This window comes from Rhodamnia argentea, chromosome 2 (assembly GCF_020921035.1).
Source record: "Rhodamnia argentea isolate NSW1041297 chromosome 2, ASM2092103v1, whole genome shotgun sequence".
Lineage (NCBI taxonomy): Eukaryota > Viridiplantae > Streptophyta > Magnoliopsida > Myrtales > Myrtaceae > Rhodamnia > Rhodamnia argentea.
This window is the reverse complement of record NC_063151.1, coordinates 16,545,327-16,565,460: the sequence shown is the minus strand read 5'-3', so window position 1 is coordinate 16,565,460 and position 20,134 is coordinate 16,545,327. Positions and strand designations below refer to the sequence as shown.

Here is a 20,134-nt window from a genome sequence, read left to right as displayed (position 1 = left end):
TTCAAATACACGAGGGCGAAGACATTTTATTAGTGTGTTAGCAACTATTTGTTCCGTGAAAATGTGCTCTACTTCGATGTCACCATTCTCAACTATTTTCTTTATGGTCAAAAACTTGACTGCCAGATACTTAGACCCCTTGAGACCTCTATTGTTGTTAACGGACAATACTTTAGAGCTATTATCACAATACAACTATATGGGTCTATCCGCAAAATTAAATACAACCAACTTTCTAATGAGATTTCTGAGCCATATAGCTTGAGTAGCAGCCGAAACTCATGCTATAAACTCTACTTGTATGGTAGAGATTAATCTAGATTTCTGTTTCTCATTTTTCTATGATACTGCACCTCCTACTAATATAAAGATGACCATCTTCTTGTCATCATGATACTTAGAAAAATCTGCATCAGAATACCTTGCTAATTGCAAGTCCTCAACATGTCTATAAATTAGCATATGGTCATTTGTCCTCTTTAAAGTACCTTAAAACCTTCTTGGCAAGAACCCAGAGATTGTGTTCTAGATTTAATAAAATCTGCCTATAAGTCCAAATGCAAAAGCAATGTCTAGTCCAGTGAAAACTTAAGCATACATGATGCTTCCAAGTAAATTAGCATAAGGTATATTCCTTATTTAGGCTTTCTCAACAAATGTTTGAGGACATTCTAATAGATTTAGTTTATCACCCTTAAAGATAGGAGCAATTCCTATCTAGCAATATTACATATTGGATATTTTCAAAATACGATCAACATATGTCCTCCGAGACAAACCCAATAACGGCGAGAACGATTCCAATAGATCTTAATGTCTAGAACAAAAGATGCCTTATCAAGGTAAAATAAAAAAATGCTTTGACATCCAATTTGTCTTATGCAAGAACCCAAGATTACTCCTTATAGGCCATATATTATTTAGATAAAGCATTAGAAATATAATATTCCTCCCACTAACCTTATAGTATATACATTGTTCCTATTTATTCTCGACATAACCGAATGAAGTTATAACACTATGAAACTTCAAGACCATTGTTTAGAAGCTTGCTTGAGATTGTAAATAGACCTTTCGGTTGTCGCGACCCTCTTGAGGTGCACTCCCGAGGGCTAATGGGTTGTCATTATCCGGTTGTATGTGGATTTCGGATGCGGACCCCTCCCAAGGCCCATTACCCAAATCGCAACGGAGGAAAAACGGGGTCAACCTTTCGGTGTGGTCTAATGACATGTGAATACGTGTACATGCCTTGGAGTCGCCACCGTTCGTTTCTTGGAGGGTATGATTGGAAAATCCTATCAAATAGTCGAGAGTTTTTATTCGATTCTACGAAAACCAGAGGAATGTGTTCGGGGACTTAGTTACACCAATTACTTTAACTGACACCCTTTCGGTATCTAAATTGAATGAATTTTCTAACCTTAGGATTCCATGCGGATGCTCAAGGAGATGAGGCAAGCTCTAACGACCTATGGGTATCATGCGGATCGAGAATTTTCTATCCTAGCAATCACAATAAATAATTAAAGTGCGTCAATCAAGGAATCAATGACATGTGAGGATAAATCGCATCAAATCAATCAATCGAGTCAACTTGGCAAGCCTAATATGGCTACATAGGCTTAGAGAGTAGCTAATTAGAACCCGGGGGTTGGTTCGGAAAATGTAATGGCCAAATGCCTTGGAGGGTAAAACAGTCATTTTGGAAGGATAGGAATCAAAAAATCACAAATTGAGGTCAAACCAGTTAAATGTTGTCATTTCTCATTTTTTGTGATTTTTTAGAAATTTTTGGGATTTTTCCTAATTTTTTTTATTGATTTTCAAACGGATAGGTCAACTCGGTCCGGACCCGCGCTCATACCCACGCGAGCACCCAAAACGGCGTTGCATCAGTATTTTCTATCTTTTTATTTCAGAAAAATGTTATATAATTCAAAAATATTTTTTTATTTTTCTAAAAAAAAAATTGCGACACGTGGCACCACTCCTATCGTCGGATCATTCGTTTATTAAAACTAACTAACTAACGAACTTGTTGACGTATGCGGTACGTATCAAGCCACATGGCGCCACGTCGGCGCCAACTTAGCCACCGACCGGTCAGACTTGCCCCGTCATCGTCTTCTTCCTTGCGAGACCGCCTATGAAATGAACGGTCGAGGTTTCTCCGGCGCTAATCGACGGCGAAATCTTGACCAAATGACACGAAACCAATTCCATTCGAATCACCTAAACTTCCAGAACAACATATATGAAAATCACGCGGTATTATCCATAGAATCAACAATAACAAAGCTCGATCGGTAGACATCAATGGCGACTTGACCACACAAACTAGAGCATATCGGGCCAATTTATTCACGGATTAGCATTACAAGAAGTGCATAAACCTTACCTACAGGTCCGATTGACCTGGTTTAGGCTAGCTTGAGTTAGGGAGTTCGTGACGGGTTCGGCCATGGCGGGAAGTTCAACTCGAAGGTTTTAGACAAAATCAATGCAAAACAGAGATGTGATGATGATGCTTAGTGAAGTTCCAGAAGTAAAACGCTTATGCTAATTCATGAAATGATGATCGAAGGCGAGCTTCGCCATTAATGCACGTAAGAGATGCTCGGAGTTTGAATTCACATTCCCGAGGATTTCGAGCTGATCGGAGGGGTTGGCGACGATCCTGGAGGTCCAAGGAAGCTCGCCGAATCGATTTGGAGGTTCGACTCTTCCTAGTTTGCTCCGACGAAGATCGCGCAATCCTCGCTCAAGCTCACGTCAATGGCGGATGACGAGAGCTCCTTTCTCTCTCTAACTCCCCCTCTCTCTATTCTGTTAGTCTCTACAAACAGAATGAGGCCTCCTCCCTTCAAAAACGTGTGTGAATTGGTTATATGCCATTTCAAAATTTTGTGTGCAAGCCGGGGGTATCGCTAACTCGGATTCATGTGCCATCACGTGCTATTTGGCACGTCGACGGCGACAGAATCGCTTGGGATTCTGTTTAGCTTCGTTAGCATCTCCAGCGTGTGCAAACGAGCGTCGATTTTGATCAGTTTGGTCTTAGGTTGACTTTTAAGGAGCCGCGACATTGACCAGCTTCGCCGGTGCTCCTCCGGAGGTCTCGAGTCAGAGCACCGGTCCCGATCGACGGGGCATGAAGTTAAGAACAAAACCCCTACTCAAGGTCTTTCGATTATGGCCATGAAGTCCTCCAATTTCTTGATTAAAATTCGGTCTGGAACCGCTCAATTTGTGTGGGAATGGCTGAGGAAGACGATGTACTATTTGATCGGGTCCTGGGTCGGACCTAGTTCGATCCAACGAGACTGGTTGATTCGATTTCTCGAAATTGACCAACAACTCTTGAGAATTTATCAAATTAAGTCACATAATTGGAATTGGGGGGATGAATTCTATTACGCCCTGATCCCCGGACTCGCAACAGCCCTATCAAAACACCTCAAGTCATAAAAAGATAACGTTCTACGCACGTCATTGACCCATTATTTTTATCTTTTTATTAAACGCATGCGGAACGTACAACTCCCAAACAGTTATAAAATCAACGGGGATAGAAAGCAGAATATCACACCAGGCACAATCCTTTTTATTTATTTACCGATAACCATGGGAAGTACGTATATACAAACCATACCTAAGGGCCACTTCCTACAATCCTAAAAAATACCAGGTCGGGGTTAAGGGTTAACGCTACTCCGTACTACTCAAAAAGAACATGTGCTCACTTCCGACTTTCCATAGGTAAGGGCTTGAAAAATGATTAACAACAACGGTGCAAAATATAAAATTTCAGTGAGTCAATGCCTAAGTCCAAGCAGGACATTGGCTCGCTCAAGGCGATTTAAACACACGGGACAATGCCGATAGCAATTCAATAACGTACGACTCTTGCAATGCTCTATCTATCACATGATTAGGCACAATCCAACAATCAATCATCAACCACATGCAAGCCTATCCCGCTTTGGTCTACACATTTAACAATTCATATCACGACCCTCAATTGCACATAAGCCAAGACACACAACCGGAACATTCATCACAATCTCATGTACATGCATCGCGTGTGTTCCAGTTATTAAAGTCATTCGGCCCGGCAACTAAGCAATTGGTGCCCAGCACACTAGACAGTTGGTGCTCTTCTAATAAGGCCAGGCACCATTCCATTCCTTCGGCAACGGTAATTGTTAAGTCATGTGATTCTGATCGACATGGCACGACTAATAGGAATTCTCGTAGAGAGCGTCGGTCCGTTACAAGCTGTGACCGACATTCGATCAGCCCGATGTTACGGATTGTCGTGCATCCGATAAATCGTGTTACCCCGAGCGACACAGCACGAACATACTAGGTACTCATTATATGACTATACAAGCATGCCAAACAATCAAGCCGGTTTATATCTTTGCATTAACTTTCAATGCATGCATGGCCGTGCTCAAAATTCGACTCAAGGCCACTTTTCGTGTTTAAAACTCGGTCCACACATGGCCACATGAACACACTTATTATCCACCGGACTTTATATCTATAAACAGGATGATCAATCACCACACAATTATGGCATACAACAATCGGCGGATAAACATCCAATAATAATTACCCAATGATAATCAATTAACAATTAATTATCCCAGCCAAAAATAAATAATTAATTAATTAATCCAACTTAATTAATTAACTCACCTCAATTAATTAATCCCAATTACGATTAAACAGTGCCACAATATTTAATTAACCCGACTTCAAAAAAAATAATCTAATCATGATTAATTAATTTAATCCTAGTTATTTAAACTAACTACAGTTAGCTAAAAAGTAACTGCAGTTAAATTAAAGTAACTATGATTAATTTAATCTAACCGCGATTAAATAAATAACCATGATTATATTAAAATAACAATAGTCATCGTAACCTAACCATGGTTAATCTAATTTAACCATAATCACTCATCTAACTCAACCTCGCTTAATTAAATTAATTGGCAATTAATGATAATTAATCTAATCCTTAAACACGATTATCGCCCTAATCGGAGTTTAGAGGTTAACTCACAAACTCCAACGGTTGATGTCAAGTCGGGTGCGATACGGTTCGGGTCGGCTTCGGTTCGAATCCTGGGTCACTTTTCGGGTTGGGTCGGGCGGGTCGGTTCGGAGTTCGGGTTTACGGGTCAAGTCAATGTTTCGGGTCAGGCCATTGCTTAGAGTATTTCGGGTTGGTTGGTCGTCGGGTCATTATTTCGAGTTCATGGGTCAGGTCACGGGTTAGCAAGGCTAGACAACGGTTGGGGCTCGAGTGGTACAGTGGCCGGGCTCACCGGATCCAAGTCGTAGGCAGTTGACGGTGGCCGGCGACCTCGGTGGCCAAGGCTTGGCAACCGGAAGCGACGCACGATGGGCTCGGATTTGCTGGCGTTGGGTTGGGCAGAGGCTCGGGATGTCGGATCGACGGGCCTGGCTCCGGGTCGAGGGTGTGGGGTGGTCTCGAGCTGCTGGCTTTAGGCGACGACGGGGTTGAGTGGTATCGGCTGTTGACGTGGCGACGGAGGAAGCGACGACGTAGCGAAAGGTGGGGACAAGCGGTTGGGTGAAGGTATTGTTGGTGGTGGTTAAGTGGTGGTGGTGGCATTGGGCCGGGCGAACGGGGGTTGGTAGTTGTAGTAACAAAAAAAAAAAAAAGAAAACAAGAAGAAGGAAGAAGAAGAAGCACAATGAAGTGAAGGGGGGTTCTAGTCGTGTGAAGAGGAGATAGAGAGAGCATGTGGGAGAGAGGGGTGGCTGAGGTGATGGGGGCAAAAGAGGGTGAGGCCCACAAATCTTTTCACAATTTAATTTTTTGTCCTATATGAATAAAATCTAGGGACAAATTGGTAATTGGCAAAATGGATATCGATAGTCATTTGGCTTAATCAACTAAGGGCAAAATTGGGATTTTCATTTTTGGGATTCGGTTAAGGCTAGGTTCAAATGCGAAGGGTCTTGGTAACACAAGTTGATGTTTGACTAGTACAACTTAACTTTTTCTAACCGATGTCTCGGAACGAACCTACTATCGTCTCTTAAATCCTCAAAATCCAAATTTATTTTCCATGCTGGAATTCAAAATTTTTTCTTACATACGTCGAAAATTTCGGGACGTCACAACTCTCCTCTCCTTAGGAAATTTCGTCCTCGAAATTGAAACACTATTACATTTCCTAAAACAGAAAAGGGTACAAATTTCTCATCACTTCTTCGCTTTTCCATGTTGCATCCTCAATTCCATGGTGTTGCCAAATCGGTTTGACCAACGAAATTATCTTTTTTCCGAAGTACTTGTTCTTTCCTATCCAGAATCTTCACCAGCCGTTCAACGTACGAGACTCGTTCATCCACTTCAATTTCCTCAAAACTCAACACATGAGTTGGATCGGGCTCATACTTTCTCAACATCGATACATGGAAAACATTATATACTTGAGTAAGTTTCGGCGGCAACGCAAGACGATACGCCAAATTTCCAATCCGCTCCAAAATTTCAAACTGTCCCACATATCTTAGACTTAGCTTTCCTTTATTGCCAAATCGAGATGTTCCACTCATTGGCAACACTTTCAAAAACACATGGTCTCCTACCTAAAACTCCAAAGGTTCGCGCTTCTTATCCGTATAACTTTTCCGACGGCTCGAAGCGGTCTTGAGTTTTTCTCTAATGACCTTAACAGTCTCCAATGACTACCGCACCAACTCGGGGCCAGTAATACTTCTTTCACCAACTTCATTCCAACACATCGGCGTTACGCAAGCTCCAATGATTGCCGTACCAACTCGGGGCCGGTAATACTTCTTTCACACGGGCTTTCAAGATGTCCTCGAGTGTCCGAATTATCCTTTCAGACCGGCCATCCGTCCGTGGATGATAGGTTGTACTAAACTGCAGTTTCGTTCCCAACGCATTACGTAGGCTTTTTCAAAATGTGGCGGTGAAATTGGGATCATGATCCGAGGTGATCGTCACTAGCACTCCATGCAGTCGTATTATATATCGCACATACAAGTCAGCATATCTGTCTAAAGTGAAATCTTTTCGCACGGCTATAAAGTGAGCAGACTTCATCAATCTGTCTACCACAACCTAAATGGATTCATTGCCTCTCTGACTTCTTGGCGGTCCCATAAAAAAGTCAATTATGATATGCTCCCACTTCCACTCCGAAATCTCAAGAGGTAATAATCTACCAGGCTTACAATATTGTGCCTTGACTTGCGGGCACGTTAAACACTTCACCACATGCTTAGCTATGTTAACCTTCATACCATTCCACCAAAAATGTGCTTCAGATTTTGATACATCTTCGTACTACCCGGATGAATACTATAATTACTGCGATGTGCTCTCGACAAGATTTCCTCTTTTAGACCTTCATTGGCAGGCACACACAAATGTCCTCGGAGCCTTAGTATTCCATCCTTGATTACTTGGAAATCGACTTTTCTCTTAGCCGAGCCCTTTTGTAGGATCTTTTGAATAGCAGGGTCCGTTGACCGCAAGGCCTTAACTCTTGTATGCACTTTCGGCTCAAGTCTCAACGTAGCTATAAGGCTCGATAGACGATTTACTTCCAGTTTAAAATCTAAATCTCGCACTTCTTCAAGAAGACGCCATTCTTGGATTAGTAATTGAGCAATCATTAATTTTCTACTTAGCGCATCTGCAACCTTATTGGCCTTACCCGAGTGATACAGAATCTCGTAGTCGTAATTCTTAAGCAGCTCCATATAACGACACTGTCTTATGTTTAACTTCTTTTGAGAGAACAAAAACTTAATACTCTGATGACCGGTATACACCTGAAATCTTTCGCCAATCAAGTAGTGCCTCCAAATATTAAGGGCAAAAACAATAGCTGCTAATTCCGGATCATGTATCGGATAATTCAACTCATGAGGCCTTAGCTAGCGGGACGCATATGCAACTACATTTCCATGTTGCATTAGCACACATCCCAATCTTTTGTGTGACGCATCACTATAGATCTCGAATCCTTCAAGACTAAACGGTATCGTAAAAACAGGGACCGTAGTTAGCTTACGCTTTAGCTCGTGAAAACTACGCTCGCACTTGTCCGTCCGCTTAAACTTTACGTCCTTTTTCAACAATTGCGTCGGTGGCATAGCTATGGCGGAAAACCTTTCCACGAAACGTCATTAATAACCCGCTAATCCCAAGAAACTTCGAATCTCTCGTTCTGTCGTAGGCCTTGGCCAATTCTTAACCGCTTTGATCTTAGTTGGATCCACAGAAATTCCTTCTCTAGATACTACATGGCCTAAGAACGCCACACGAGTCGCCCAAAACTCCTATTTACTAAACTTGGTATACAGTTGATGGTTTCGAAGAGTCCGTAATATCGTCCTCAGATGTTGCTCATGATCCTCATAATCCTCAAATGCACTTAGATATCGTCAATAACTATTGTGACGAATCTATCCAAATACTCCTTGAACACCTTGTTCATTAGATCCATAAAAGCAAGAGGCACATTTGTTAGACCAAACGACATTACAGTAAACTCATAGTGACCATAACGCGTCCTAAATGCCGTTTTCGGTATATAGAACGTATCCGTAAGTCGATTTTAGAAAATACCGAAGCTCCTTGCAGGTGATCTAACAAATCATCAATCCTTGGCAACGGATACTTATTCTTGATCGTTACCTGGTTAAGTTGTTTGTAGTCTATGCACAGGCGTAACGACCCATCCTTTTTCCTAACAAACAACATAGGTGCTCCCCATGGTGACGCACTAGGGCGGATAAAACCCTTATCCAACAATTCCTGCAGCTGCACCTTTAGCTCATTCAATTCCGATAACGACATCCTATACGGAGCTTTAGAAATAGGCTCTGCTCCGGGGATTATCTCAATCACAAACTCGACCTCCCTATCTAGTGGGAGATAATTGCAACTCCCGTGGAAATACATCGAGAAACTCGCACACAATTGCGATGTATTCCACCCTTGGCTCCTCAGCTGATATGTTAACTACGGTCTCCAACTATCCTTGAAAGCCACTTTCCAACGGACGTGTCGCTTCTAGCGACGAGATCAAGAAAGTCGATGTTCCAATGGGTTAAACTGGATTGCCTTATGATAGCAATCCATCGTGGCTCTCTGCTTCGTAAGCCAATCCGTGGCAATGATCAAATCAAAATCATACATTTCTATCGCAATCAAATCCATTTTTCCTTCACGACCATCTATTGTCAACTTATAACTAGGACAATCTACCGTAGAAACTACACTATCTTTTAGTGGCGTAGATATCTTAAAGACCGTTGGCAGTGGTTTCGGACTCATTCCAACTAATTTAACAAACTACCTAGCAATAAAGGAGTGCGTGGCTCCAGGGTCAAACAACGCATACACTACATAATCATGCAAGAAGACTACACTAGTAACGGTAGGCGAATCCTTCGCCTCTTCCTCGGTGACCGCAAAAACTCTTCCTTGCACTGGAGATCGGTTTTGGCTATTCTATGGCGTGTTCCCACGCGGTTGTCCTCCTTCTCGCGGCGATGCCGAAGCTCCTACTCTTCTCTGTGGACAATCTCTCACCAGGTGGCCCATTTGACCACATCCAAAATAAACTCCTCCTCGGAAGGATACGAAGCATTCCCATGCCTTCGGTTACATAATCGACAAACCATTGAGGTTGGGCGCCGCTTTTCCCACAGTATTCCTCCGGTTAGGTGGGATGGTCGGCTTTCCTCCCAACATTGGCCTCTTGCCAAACCTATATTTATTTCTGTTAGATGGCACAAATCGCGATCCAAATACAGCGGCCCTTTCGGTTATATTTCTCTCTATCAGCTGAGCCCTTTCATATAGCTCATTGTAATCTTTCGGGTTCAACGGCACTAGATGATCTTTCAGCTCCGGTTTCAACCCATCTCCGAACCTCCTTGCCCCGTCCACAAGGTCTTCCACCATTCTAGGTGCATCTATCGACAGCCCGTAAAACTTTGCCTCATACTAGTCTATAGACATCCGGTTCTGCTGTAGACGCAAAAACTTTGTCATCTTCTGCTCCCTAGCACAAGAAAAGAAATACTTACCATAAAAAGCTTCCACGAAGGCATCCTACACTAGGACCATACCCTAGAAAAAGATCCTTCCTTGCGTGGCATGCCACCAGGTGCCGGCATTCCCTTGCAACCGATATACGACCAGTGTCACCTTATCTTCCTCATTGCATATCAGCAGTGCAAAAGCTTTCTCCAGCTCTTTAATCCTGCGAGTAGCAGCCTCGGGATCGCCGACTCCTAAAAACTTTGGTGGCTTAAGCTTCAGGAATTGCTCTACCAACTTGTGTATCCCTCCATTTCCATTTCCAGCCAATGGGTCTTCCCGTGAAGCGGCAGAAACGGCATCTTGATTCCTCACTTGCTGCCATACGATATCACCTAAAGCTTCCAATGCTTGCAGGATCCCGTCCACTCTAGGATCCCCTTAAGCTCCTCCTCCTCTAGGGACTCTGGGATTACGGTTGCTCATCTTATATGTAGCTTACGGAGCCCTGTTCACCCTAAGCAGCACATAATAAGAACTCGGGCGTACAACCTTAAAACCTTAAATAATAAATACATGCATGGGATTTCAATCCTACTAACTATCCTAAATCCTAACACTTCTTATTACTCCGGACCATGACCGGATGGATCGGATCGACCTTGCTCTGATACCACCTTGGGCGGGGTTGTCACGCCTCCATCGCCGGCCAAGCAACAACCCTACCAAAACGTCTCAAGTCATAAAAGGATAACGTCCTAAGCACATTATCGACCCATTATTTTTATCTTTTTATTAAACGCATGTGGAACGTGCAACTCCTAGAAAGTTATAAAATCAACGGGGATAGAAAGCGTGATATCATACCGTACACAAACCTTTTTATTTATTTACCGATAACCCCGGGAAGTACGTATATATAAGCCCTACCTCGGGGACACTTCCTACAACCCTAAAAAATAACGGATCGGGGTTAGGGGTTAACACTACTCCGTGCTACTCAAAAAGAACCTGCGCTCACTTCCGGCTTCTATAGCTAAGGGCCCGAAAAATGGTTAACAACAACGGGGTGATATATAAAATCTCTCCGAGTTAACGCCTAAGTCCAAGCATGACATTGACTAGCTCAAGGCGGTCTAAACACACAGGACAATGTCGATAGCGGTTCAATAGCGTGCGACTCTCGCAACACTCTATCTATCATATGATTAGGTACAACCCAACAATCAATCATCAACCACATGAAAGCTTACCTCATCTTGGTCCACACATTTAACAATTCATATCAATACCCTCAATTGCACACAAACCAAGGTATACAACCACAACACTCATCACAATCTCATGTTCGATGCATCACGTGTGTTCTAGTTATTAAAGGCCATTCGGTCCAGCTCACTAGACAATTGGTGCTCTTCTAGCAAGGCCGGACACCTTCCCATTCCTTCAACAACGACAACTGTTAAGTGTGTGATTTCGATCAACATGGCACGATTATTAGGCATTCCTATAGGGATCGTTGATCCGTTACAAGTCGAGACCGGCATTCGATCCGTTGTTGGCTAGAGAATTCACCAAAAGGGGGGTGAATAGGTGATAACGTGTGATTTTAAGATTTTATTGCGGAATTCAAATCACACAGTGTAAAACAGAAATCTTAGATGCTCAAGCAATTCAATTGATGCTAGAAATGTAATAGGATTGATGCGTATTGACCATGTGCAATTTAGATATCACCAACTATTTAGAGTAATTAGAGTAAGAGATAAGGAAAACCGCACGGAGGGATTATAGTGGTTTAGCTTTGGTTAAGCCTACATCCACTTCTTCGGCTGACGACCAATCCGCTGGATTCCACTATTAATGTGCTCGGAGGTTACAAATCGGTGATCTCCTTGACACACGGGACTTCACACCTAGCGTTCAACACTCTTGTGTACACCTCCTCACAATTACAATGGATGGATCAAAAAGTGTGTTTAAAATGAAGTACACTCTATCTAGGAATTATGAACACTTTTCCCTCTTTATGCCGATCTCACTTCCCTTCCTCTTCGAGATGTCTTTTATACTCTTCCGCCTCCAATCTAGCCGTTGCAAGGCATCCAGAAGAGATCTCTCCAAATCTACCCTTTTGGATGAGATGTTTACAAAAAGAAGATCTCTTAGCCGTTGGGGATCGCCAAAGGAAAGTCTTCCTCATTTGGATCAAATCGCCCATACAATTATGATCCCGGGTTTCCATAGATGGTTTCTTCCATTTAGAAAGTCTTGAATTATTTTCTTGGTTCCGCATTCCCGATTGATCTCAATCAATGAGAATCTATCAATGATGATCCAGCTCGATGGCGTCCGTTGATATGCATCAATTAAGCTCAATTTGTATTCCTCTTGAAATTCTGATTACTGCTAGTGAAGTACTTCTCTCGTAGCTTGAGCGTTATTCCAACGTCCGAGCTATCCCCACTTAATGTCCGAGCTCGAACCAGCATCCGAGACTCTCGAAAACAATATCTGAGCCAAATCCTTTTGCTAGATTCAATCCTGTGCATCCCCGCACCAAAGGATAATCTACAAAACAAGTAAATCACAACATTATCTCAAAATACAAGAGTACTAGGATTGTTTTGTCAACTTCAAAACCGTCTAGGGATTTTTTCTCAACAATCTCCCCCTTTTTGATGATGACAAAACGATCCACTATAGGAATAAAGAAATTGAGTTTAGAAAAGGATGAACAATTTCAACAAAGTTACTCTAGTGATAATCTTGCTAAGTAATAATTTTGGAGTGTCGTTCCTTGTACTTTTAGCAAGAATAAGTTCCGAGAAAGAATGCATTTATACGCTATGATGAGTAATCTTCAGAACTTGTGTTATCTCAATCGATAAGTTTGTATTCCAAATGCATTGAGATATAAAACAATTTCAAATACAAGCAAGTATGAAGATTGTAGCTTCTCAAAACATCATGCTTTGTTGGATGCTCATAACTTGTCCTGTTTAGCTAGAGCTTTCGGATATGTGAAAAGTGGAACTTGTTCACCTGCTCTATTTAGGAGAAGATGTTCCTTCTCGAGTGATGTTTCCAGAGTTCTTGCTTTTGTATTCCGCAGAAAATGATGAAATCCTGTATTTAAAGGACTTCTTGCCAGAATACACACGCATATAACACCATATGAAGTGTAAATCATAACACCATCAAAACATTAATTTTCTCCCCCTTTTTGTCATCAGCAATAGGGAGTATTCTGCATAGTCAGATAGTAATAAAACATTGCTCCCCCTGAATTCAATGCCTATTCGGGTCATTTATGCGATCTATTCAAAATATACTAGCATTCAGAAAATAATGAATCATTCAAGCAGATGTTAGCATTCAAATTGTCGGTCTTTCAATAGAGTGTGACATATAAGATTCTTATTTTAGTGCTACGAGCTTAAGACTCAAGAAAATTGGAAGAGAGCTTTAGTAGATTTGAAACACAACAGCTCGTGTCATGTGAGACAGCCTTTTTATTGATCATACCGCCAACTTGTGCAGATCCTTTTCAGCCTGTTCGAGCTCAAAGCCCGTAAGATGGTATTTGTTGTTCATATTTTCTTTGAGAATCTATCCCTTCAAACTCAGCTGATCTTTGATTGCAGTCATTTCAATGTTGAATTCCGTGTTGAACTTCCTCGGATTATCTTTGCATTTACCATGCTTAAACAGAATATCCCATAACTTGTCTGTGTCAGAGATTTCTGGTTTCTTTGTGTCCTAGCAATGACACCAATCTCCCCGAGTGTGATCTTTTTTATCTTGTTGAATCTTCCGGACAATATCCCCGTTTATCTCCGTAGATAGCTTTTCAAGAGCCTGTATTCCGGTCAAGATGTAACTTGGATCTAGTTTCTGTTCTTCCACCACTGCTCTTGCACATTCCGCTCGAGCAAAGTGTTGCAAAAACAGAGAAGATCATGAATGTGGAAATCATTCAGATTCAACTCGTTGTCGGTTTGGACTCCTTATAGTGAAGCCTTCTTCAATTCTTCCTCGATTGGCTTTGATGCATATTCAATCACTTCTTGCTCAGAGACGAACCCATTATGCCTTATCAAGGCTTCCACAGATTCCACTTAATCTTCTTTACGTCGAGCTATAAGAATTGTCTTTCTAACAACTTTGGCCAATCTTATTTTCCTTTCAAGATAAAAGGTAGCTCTTTTGGCGGTGAGAGTCTTTACCAGTTCAGAATGCTGGTTAGTTTCCTTCCCTATTGGTTGTAAGGAACTCTATGGTGCTGTGGATAGTTTGAAATCTTGTGGGAATTTCATCAACACCGATTTTGAGAATTCTTCCAACTTTTAGTTGATGGATTCCTGAATTGTATCCACCGTCTTGATTAATCAGTCAGCTTTGAAGAGAATTTGTCTTGCTTTCTCCGAGAGTTCCTGTGCCAGTGCACCGAACTCTTCCATCAGCCTTTCTCTCATTTCTCCTATCTCCCGAAAAAGTGAATTGTACATTCCAGTGATTTGGTACTTCATCTCGGTCTGGTAGTACAATACGTCCTCCAACGAGCCCGAATCATTATTCTGATTCATTTCTTCTTCTTCAATGCCTGGTTCTGTTTCCATGTCCTCCCCTTGAGATTTTTCTCCTTGACTTACGTACAATTGCGTTGGATCGGTAGTTTCTTCTTCGCGATTCTCAACTAGAGCGTCATGGTATTCTGCCAACATCTCTTTATGATAGATGTCTTCTTCTTTCAGAATTCCATGTTTTGCTTTTATGATTGCTGTTCTTTCCTTTCCGACTTTTTCAACAAACTCGTTGAGGGAAAGATGATCATCATTCTCTAGATCACTTTGAGAAAGATCGGGGTAGTTTGTTGAGGAAGGGATGTTTTTGGGCTCCATGAGGATTGTATGGCGATGAAAGTTATAGGAGACCGAGATTATGAAAGAAGGTTTTGGGAAAAACAAGTGTGAAGACCACCCCTTTTAAATATGACGAAATGACTTCGATTTAGAAAGAAGGATTCCGTAAAAGATGATCCCAATCTTGATAAAATAGGAAATTCTTTTGATAATAATTTGAGAATATTTTCAACTCAACCAATTTAAAATCAATCAAGGCAATCAAATATTCAATCAGAGCAATCAGCACACTCACATAATATTTGCCGAATATTTAGAAAGATTGTGTTGATGCGTACCTTATTTGTTGCCAAAAATAAAAACGACTTACGCGCTAAGATTTCGAATGATCAAATCTTTTGTCGTATCTGCTCGAAAAATGTTGTCTACAGATGATTTTCCACGTTCTGAGATCCGTAAGTTCCTTTAGAAGATGCTTTCAAGCTCTAGAGCTGTTGAAGGTCTTCAGATGATACTTTCCAAGTTCCGAGGAAATTTCTCCCGTCTAGATCTTTTAGCTCAAATAGGAATTATGGTAATACCTAACTCTTGTCCGATGTACTCAAATGTATTTTTATCGAGTGCCTTAGTGAATATGTCGGCTAATTGATGTTTAGAATCAACAAATTGAATGTTGACGTCACAGTTATGCACATGATTACGAATAAAATGATGCTTGATTTCAATATGCTTAGCTCGTGAGTACAGTAGTGGATTCTTTGTGAGGTTGATAGCACTTGTGTTGTCATATTTGATTTCCACATTGTGAGCTTCAACACCAAAGCCATTCAGTTGTTGCTTCATCCATAGTATTTGAGTGCAACAGCTTCCTAGTGTAACATATTCAGCTTCAGCAGTTGATAGAGCTACGGTGTTCTGTTTCTTAAAGAACCAAGACACCAACATTGATCCCAGAAGTTGACATGTGCCTGAAGTACTTTTTCTATCAACTTACAACCTGCAAGATCGGCATCCGAATAGCCATGTAATATAAGATCCGATGTTTTGGGATACCATAATTCTAGATTTGGATTAGTTCCTATATACTTGATAATTCTTTTGACAAGAGATATATGAGATTCGTTAGGGTCAGATTGAAATCTCGCACACATGCATACACCGAATATAATATCAGGTCGAGATGCGATAAGATATAACAAAGAACCTATCATGCTCCCGTATAGCTTTTAATCAACCTGTTTGCCCCGTTCATCCTTGTCTAGTTTGGATGAGGTAGACATAGGTGATTCTGTTTTCTTGCAATTGCTTTGACCAAACTTCTTCACTAGTTCCAAGGCATATTTTTCTTGATGTATGAATGTGCCCCGATTAGTCCGATTTACTTGTAGTCCTAGGAAAAATTTAAGTTCACCCATCATGGTCATCCCGAACTCATTCCGCATGTTCTAAGAGAAGTTCTCACAAAGATATTGGTTAGATGAGCCAAAGATAATATCATCAACATATATCCGGATAAGCGGAATGTCTTTACCTTCCCTTCTGATAAAAAGGGTTGTATCGACTTTACCTTTTTCGAAACCTTTTTCAGTTAGAAAGTTACTTAACCTTTCATACCAAGCCCGAGGTGCTTGCTTCAGCCCGTAAAGAGCCTTATTCAGTTTGTACACATGATCCGAGTTCTTTGGATCTTCGAAACCTGGAGGTTGTTTGACATAAACTTCCTCCTTGATGTACCCATTGAGAAATGCGCTTTTAACATCCATCCGGTACAACTTGAAGTCATGATGGCAAGCGTAAGCAAGTACCTATCTGATAGCTTCCGGTCTTGCCACTGGTGCATAGGTTTCATCATAATCAATCCATTCTTCCCGTGAGTAACCTTGTGCAACAAGCCTTGCGTTGTTCCCGACTACTTTTCCTTTGTCATCCAAATTATTCCGAAAAACCCATTTGGTTCCAATGATTGGATGATTCTTTGGTTTGGGTACAAGTTCCCAAACTTCATTCGATCTGAATTGATGTAACTCTTGTTGCATAGCTTCGATCTAGCTTTCATCTTCGAGAGCTTCTTCAATTCTTTTGGGTTCAACTTCAGAAACTAGAGCAAAGACATTTATTGTATCCTTGAGTCTAGATCCGGTTCGGACTCTTTCATCTATATTCCCAATAACTTGATTTGCAGGATGACTTGATATGTATTTCCAGCTTCTATTTGATTTGTCATGTTCGGTCTCAGTGGGGTCTTCATCATTTGATCCTTCGGATGATGTGCCTTGCATGGTGTTTTCCATGTTCTGAAACGTTTCGACTAGTTCTGCGTCTTCAGATGATGGCTTTTCTTTTTCAGATGATGTGTTCTAAATTTTAGATCTTGCTGTTTCTTGAGAATCCATCGTCCGAATAATCTGCTCTTCTTCAAATTTCACATTCATTAATTCTTCAACTGTTTGAGAGTTCTTGTTGAAGACTCGGTATGCTTTACTAGTAGTGGAGTAACCCAAGAATACACATTCATCCGATCTTTCATCAAACTTACCAGTCCTATCACTTGCATTCTTAAGAATATAACATTTACTACCAAACACATGAAAATATGAAATATTTGATTTTCTTCCCTTGTAGAGTTCATAGGGAGTTTTCTCAATCAATGGTCCGAGGAAAACACGATTGATTACATAACATGCGGTCGAAACAGCTTGAGCCCAAAAATGAGGTGGAGCTTTGCTTTCAATTAAAAAAGTTCGTGCCATTTCTTGCAAAGATCTATTTTTCCTTTCAACAACTCCATTTTGTTGAGGAGTATAAGGAGAAGAAAAATTGTGTTGAAAACCATTTTGATCACGTAAATCAGCAAAGTAATTATATTCAAATTCTCATTCGTGATCGGTTTTGATACTAGTAATTGAATAACCTTTTTCATTTTGAACTTTTCTAGAAAAGGTTTTAAAGAATGAGAATGCATCACTCTTGTGAGTAAGAAAGAATACTCAAGTGAATCTTGTATAGTCATCCACAATAACAAATCAATAATTTTGACCTCTAATACTACGTGTTCGAGTGGGTCCGAAGATATCCATGTGCAATAGTTGCAGAGCATGGGTAGTGATGACTTCATTAATGGGTTTGTAAGAATTTCTTACTTGCTTTCCGAGTGTGCATGCTTCGCAAAGTTTTGTCTTTTCAAATCTGGCATTTGGAAGTCCTCTCACCAGCTTCTTTTTGGAGAGCTTGTTTATTTGCTTGAAACTTATATGTCCCAACTTTACGTGCCATAGTTCTGGATCGTCTTTGACGGATAGAAGACATTTTTCATCTTCAGATGATGTGTCCAGAAGGTACATGTTCCCATTTCTTCGTCCGATAAATGATGACTTGTTGTCCTGGCTTGTATTTAAACACTTATTTTCTGCAAAAGAAACTTTGTATCAAATATCACATAATTGGCTAATACTAACAAGATTGAAGTTCAAACCCTTGACTAATGAAACATCTTTGATGAATAGATTGCCAATCTTCACGGTTCCTTTGCCAATAATTGTTCCTTTGTTGTTGCCTCCAAATGACATGTTTCCTCCATCAAATTTTTCGAGATTAATGAACATGGATGAGTCACCGATCATATGTCTATGTCTCCTTTACTCAGTCTGTTCCTTCATAGGTGACGTGAAGCTTATCCCAAATTTCTTTTGATGAATAGCAATCTGCAATACGTCTATATTCAGTAGGAGATAATGCACTATAAAATGAATAAATGGCCTTTGCATCAAGAGCATCTCTCTTGGTTATTTCAGTTGCGATTAGAGAAGCCATCGTGTTATCCCATGCACTTGTAGTCTTTGTCCCCGGAGTTACTCCTCTTTGTATGACATCTCAGATTTGAGGATCCCGGCATCCGAGAAATGCTTTAAATTTGTTCTGCCGGTTGCTATAATCTTTTCCTTCAAAGTATGGTACCTTGTTGTTGCTTCCACCTTCGATCCAAGAAGGAGAGAAATTGCTAGCCATAAAGATCGTTAGCTCAGAAATAAAAACACTTCACAAAATATGAGCACCTTGCTCTGATACCAATTGTTGTTGGCTAGAGAATTCACTTAGAGGGGGGTGAATAGGTGATAACGTGTGATTTTAAGATTTTATTGCGGAATTCAAATCACACAGTGTAAAACAGAAATCTCAGATGCTCAAGCAATTCAATTGATGCTAGAAATGTAATAGGATCGATGCGTATTGACCATGTGCGGTTTAGATATCACCAAATATTTAGAGTAATCAGAGTAAGAGATAAGGAAAATTGCACGGAGGGATTATAGTGGTTCGGCTTTGGTTAAGCCTACGTCCACTTCTTCACCTGACAGCCAATCGGCTGGATTCCACTATTAATGTGCTCGGAGGTTACAAATCGGTGATCTCCTTGACACGCAGGACTTTACACCTAGCGTTTAACACTCTTGTGTACACCTCCTCACAATTACAATGGATGGATCAAGAAGTGTGTTTAAAATGGAGTATACTCTATCTAGGAATTATGAACACTTTTCCCTCTTTACGCCGATCTCACTTCCCTTCGTTTTCGAGATGTCTTTTATACTATTCCGCCTCCAATCTAGCCGTTGCAAGGCATCCAAAAGAGATCTCTCCAAATCTACCCTTTTGGACGAGATGTTTGCAAAAAGAAGATCTCTTAGCCGTTGGGGATTGCCAAAGGAAAGTCTTCCCCGTTTGGATCAAATCGCCCATACAATTATGATCTCGGGTTTCCATAGATGATTTCTTCCATTTAGAAAGTCTTGAATTGTCTTCTTGGTTCCGCATTCTTGATTGATCTCAATCAATGAGAATCTATCAAGGATGATCCAGCTCGATGGCGTCCGTTGATATGCATCAATTAAGCTCAATTTGTATTCCTCTTGAAATTCTGATTCATGCTAGTGAAGTACTTCTCTCAGAGCTTGAGCGTCATTCTAACGTCCGAGCTATCCCCACTCAACGTCCGAGCTTGAACCAGCATCCGAGACTCTCAGAAACAACATCCGAGCCAAATCCTTTTGCTAGATTCAATCTTGTGCATCCTCGCACCAAAGGATAATCTGCAAAACAAGTAAATCACAGCATTATCTCAAAATAGAAGAGTACTAGGATTGTTTTGTCAACTTCAAAACCGTCTAGGGATTTTTTCTCAACACGATCAACCCGA

General features: G+C 41.0%; 1 protein-coding gene across 1 annotated transcript; it reads right to left on the bottom strand.

Moving 5' to 3' along the window:
• Window positions 1-8,459: 8,459 nt before the first annotated feature.
• Window positions 8,460-9,997, bottom strand: LOC125313650. The gene is made up of 3 exons (XM_048273454.1): window positions 9,712-9,997; window positions 8,723-8,952; window positions 8,460-8,513 (listed from the first exon to the last, which is right to left on the bottom strand). The coding sequence occupies exons 1-3, from the start codon at window positions 9,995-9,997 to the stop codon at window positions 8,460-8,462; spliced, it is 570 nt and encodes a 189-aa protein (XP_048129411.1).
• Window positions 9,998-20,134: the final 10,137 nt, after the last annotated feature.

Excerpts from the sequence above, each read along its gene's own strand:
- LOC125313650 (XM_048273454.1), bottom strand. The coding sequence starts at position 9,997 with ATGGTGGAAGACCTTGTGGACGGGGCAAGGAGGTTCGGAGATGGGTTG. Across the intron at positions 8,953-9,711 it reads AGCGGCGCCCAACCTCAATG|ATAGGGAGGTCGAGTTTGTG; the intron begins GTTTGTCGATTA and ends ATCTCCCACTAG. Across the intron at positions 8,514-8,722 it reads ACTACAAACAACTTAACCAG|GTGTTCAAGGAGTATTTGGA; the intron begins GTAACGATCAAG and ends CTAATGAACAAG.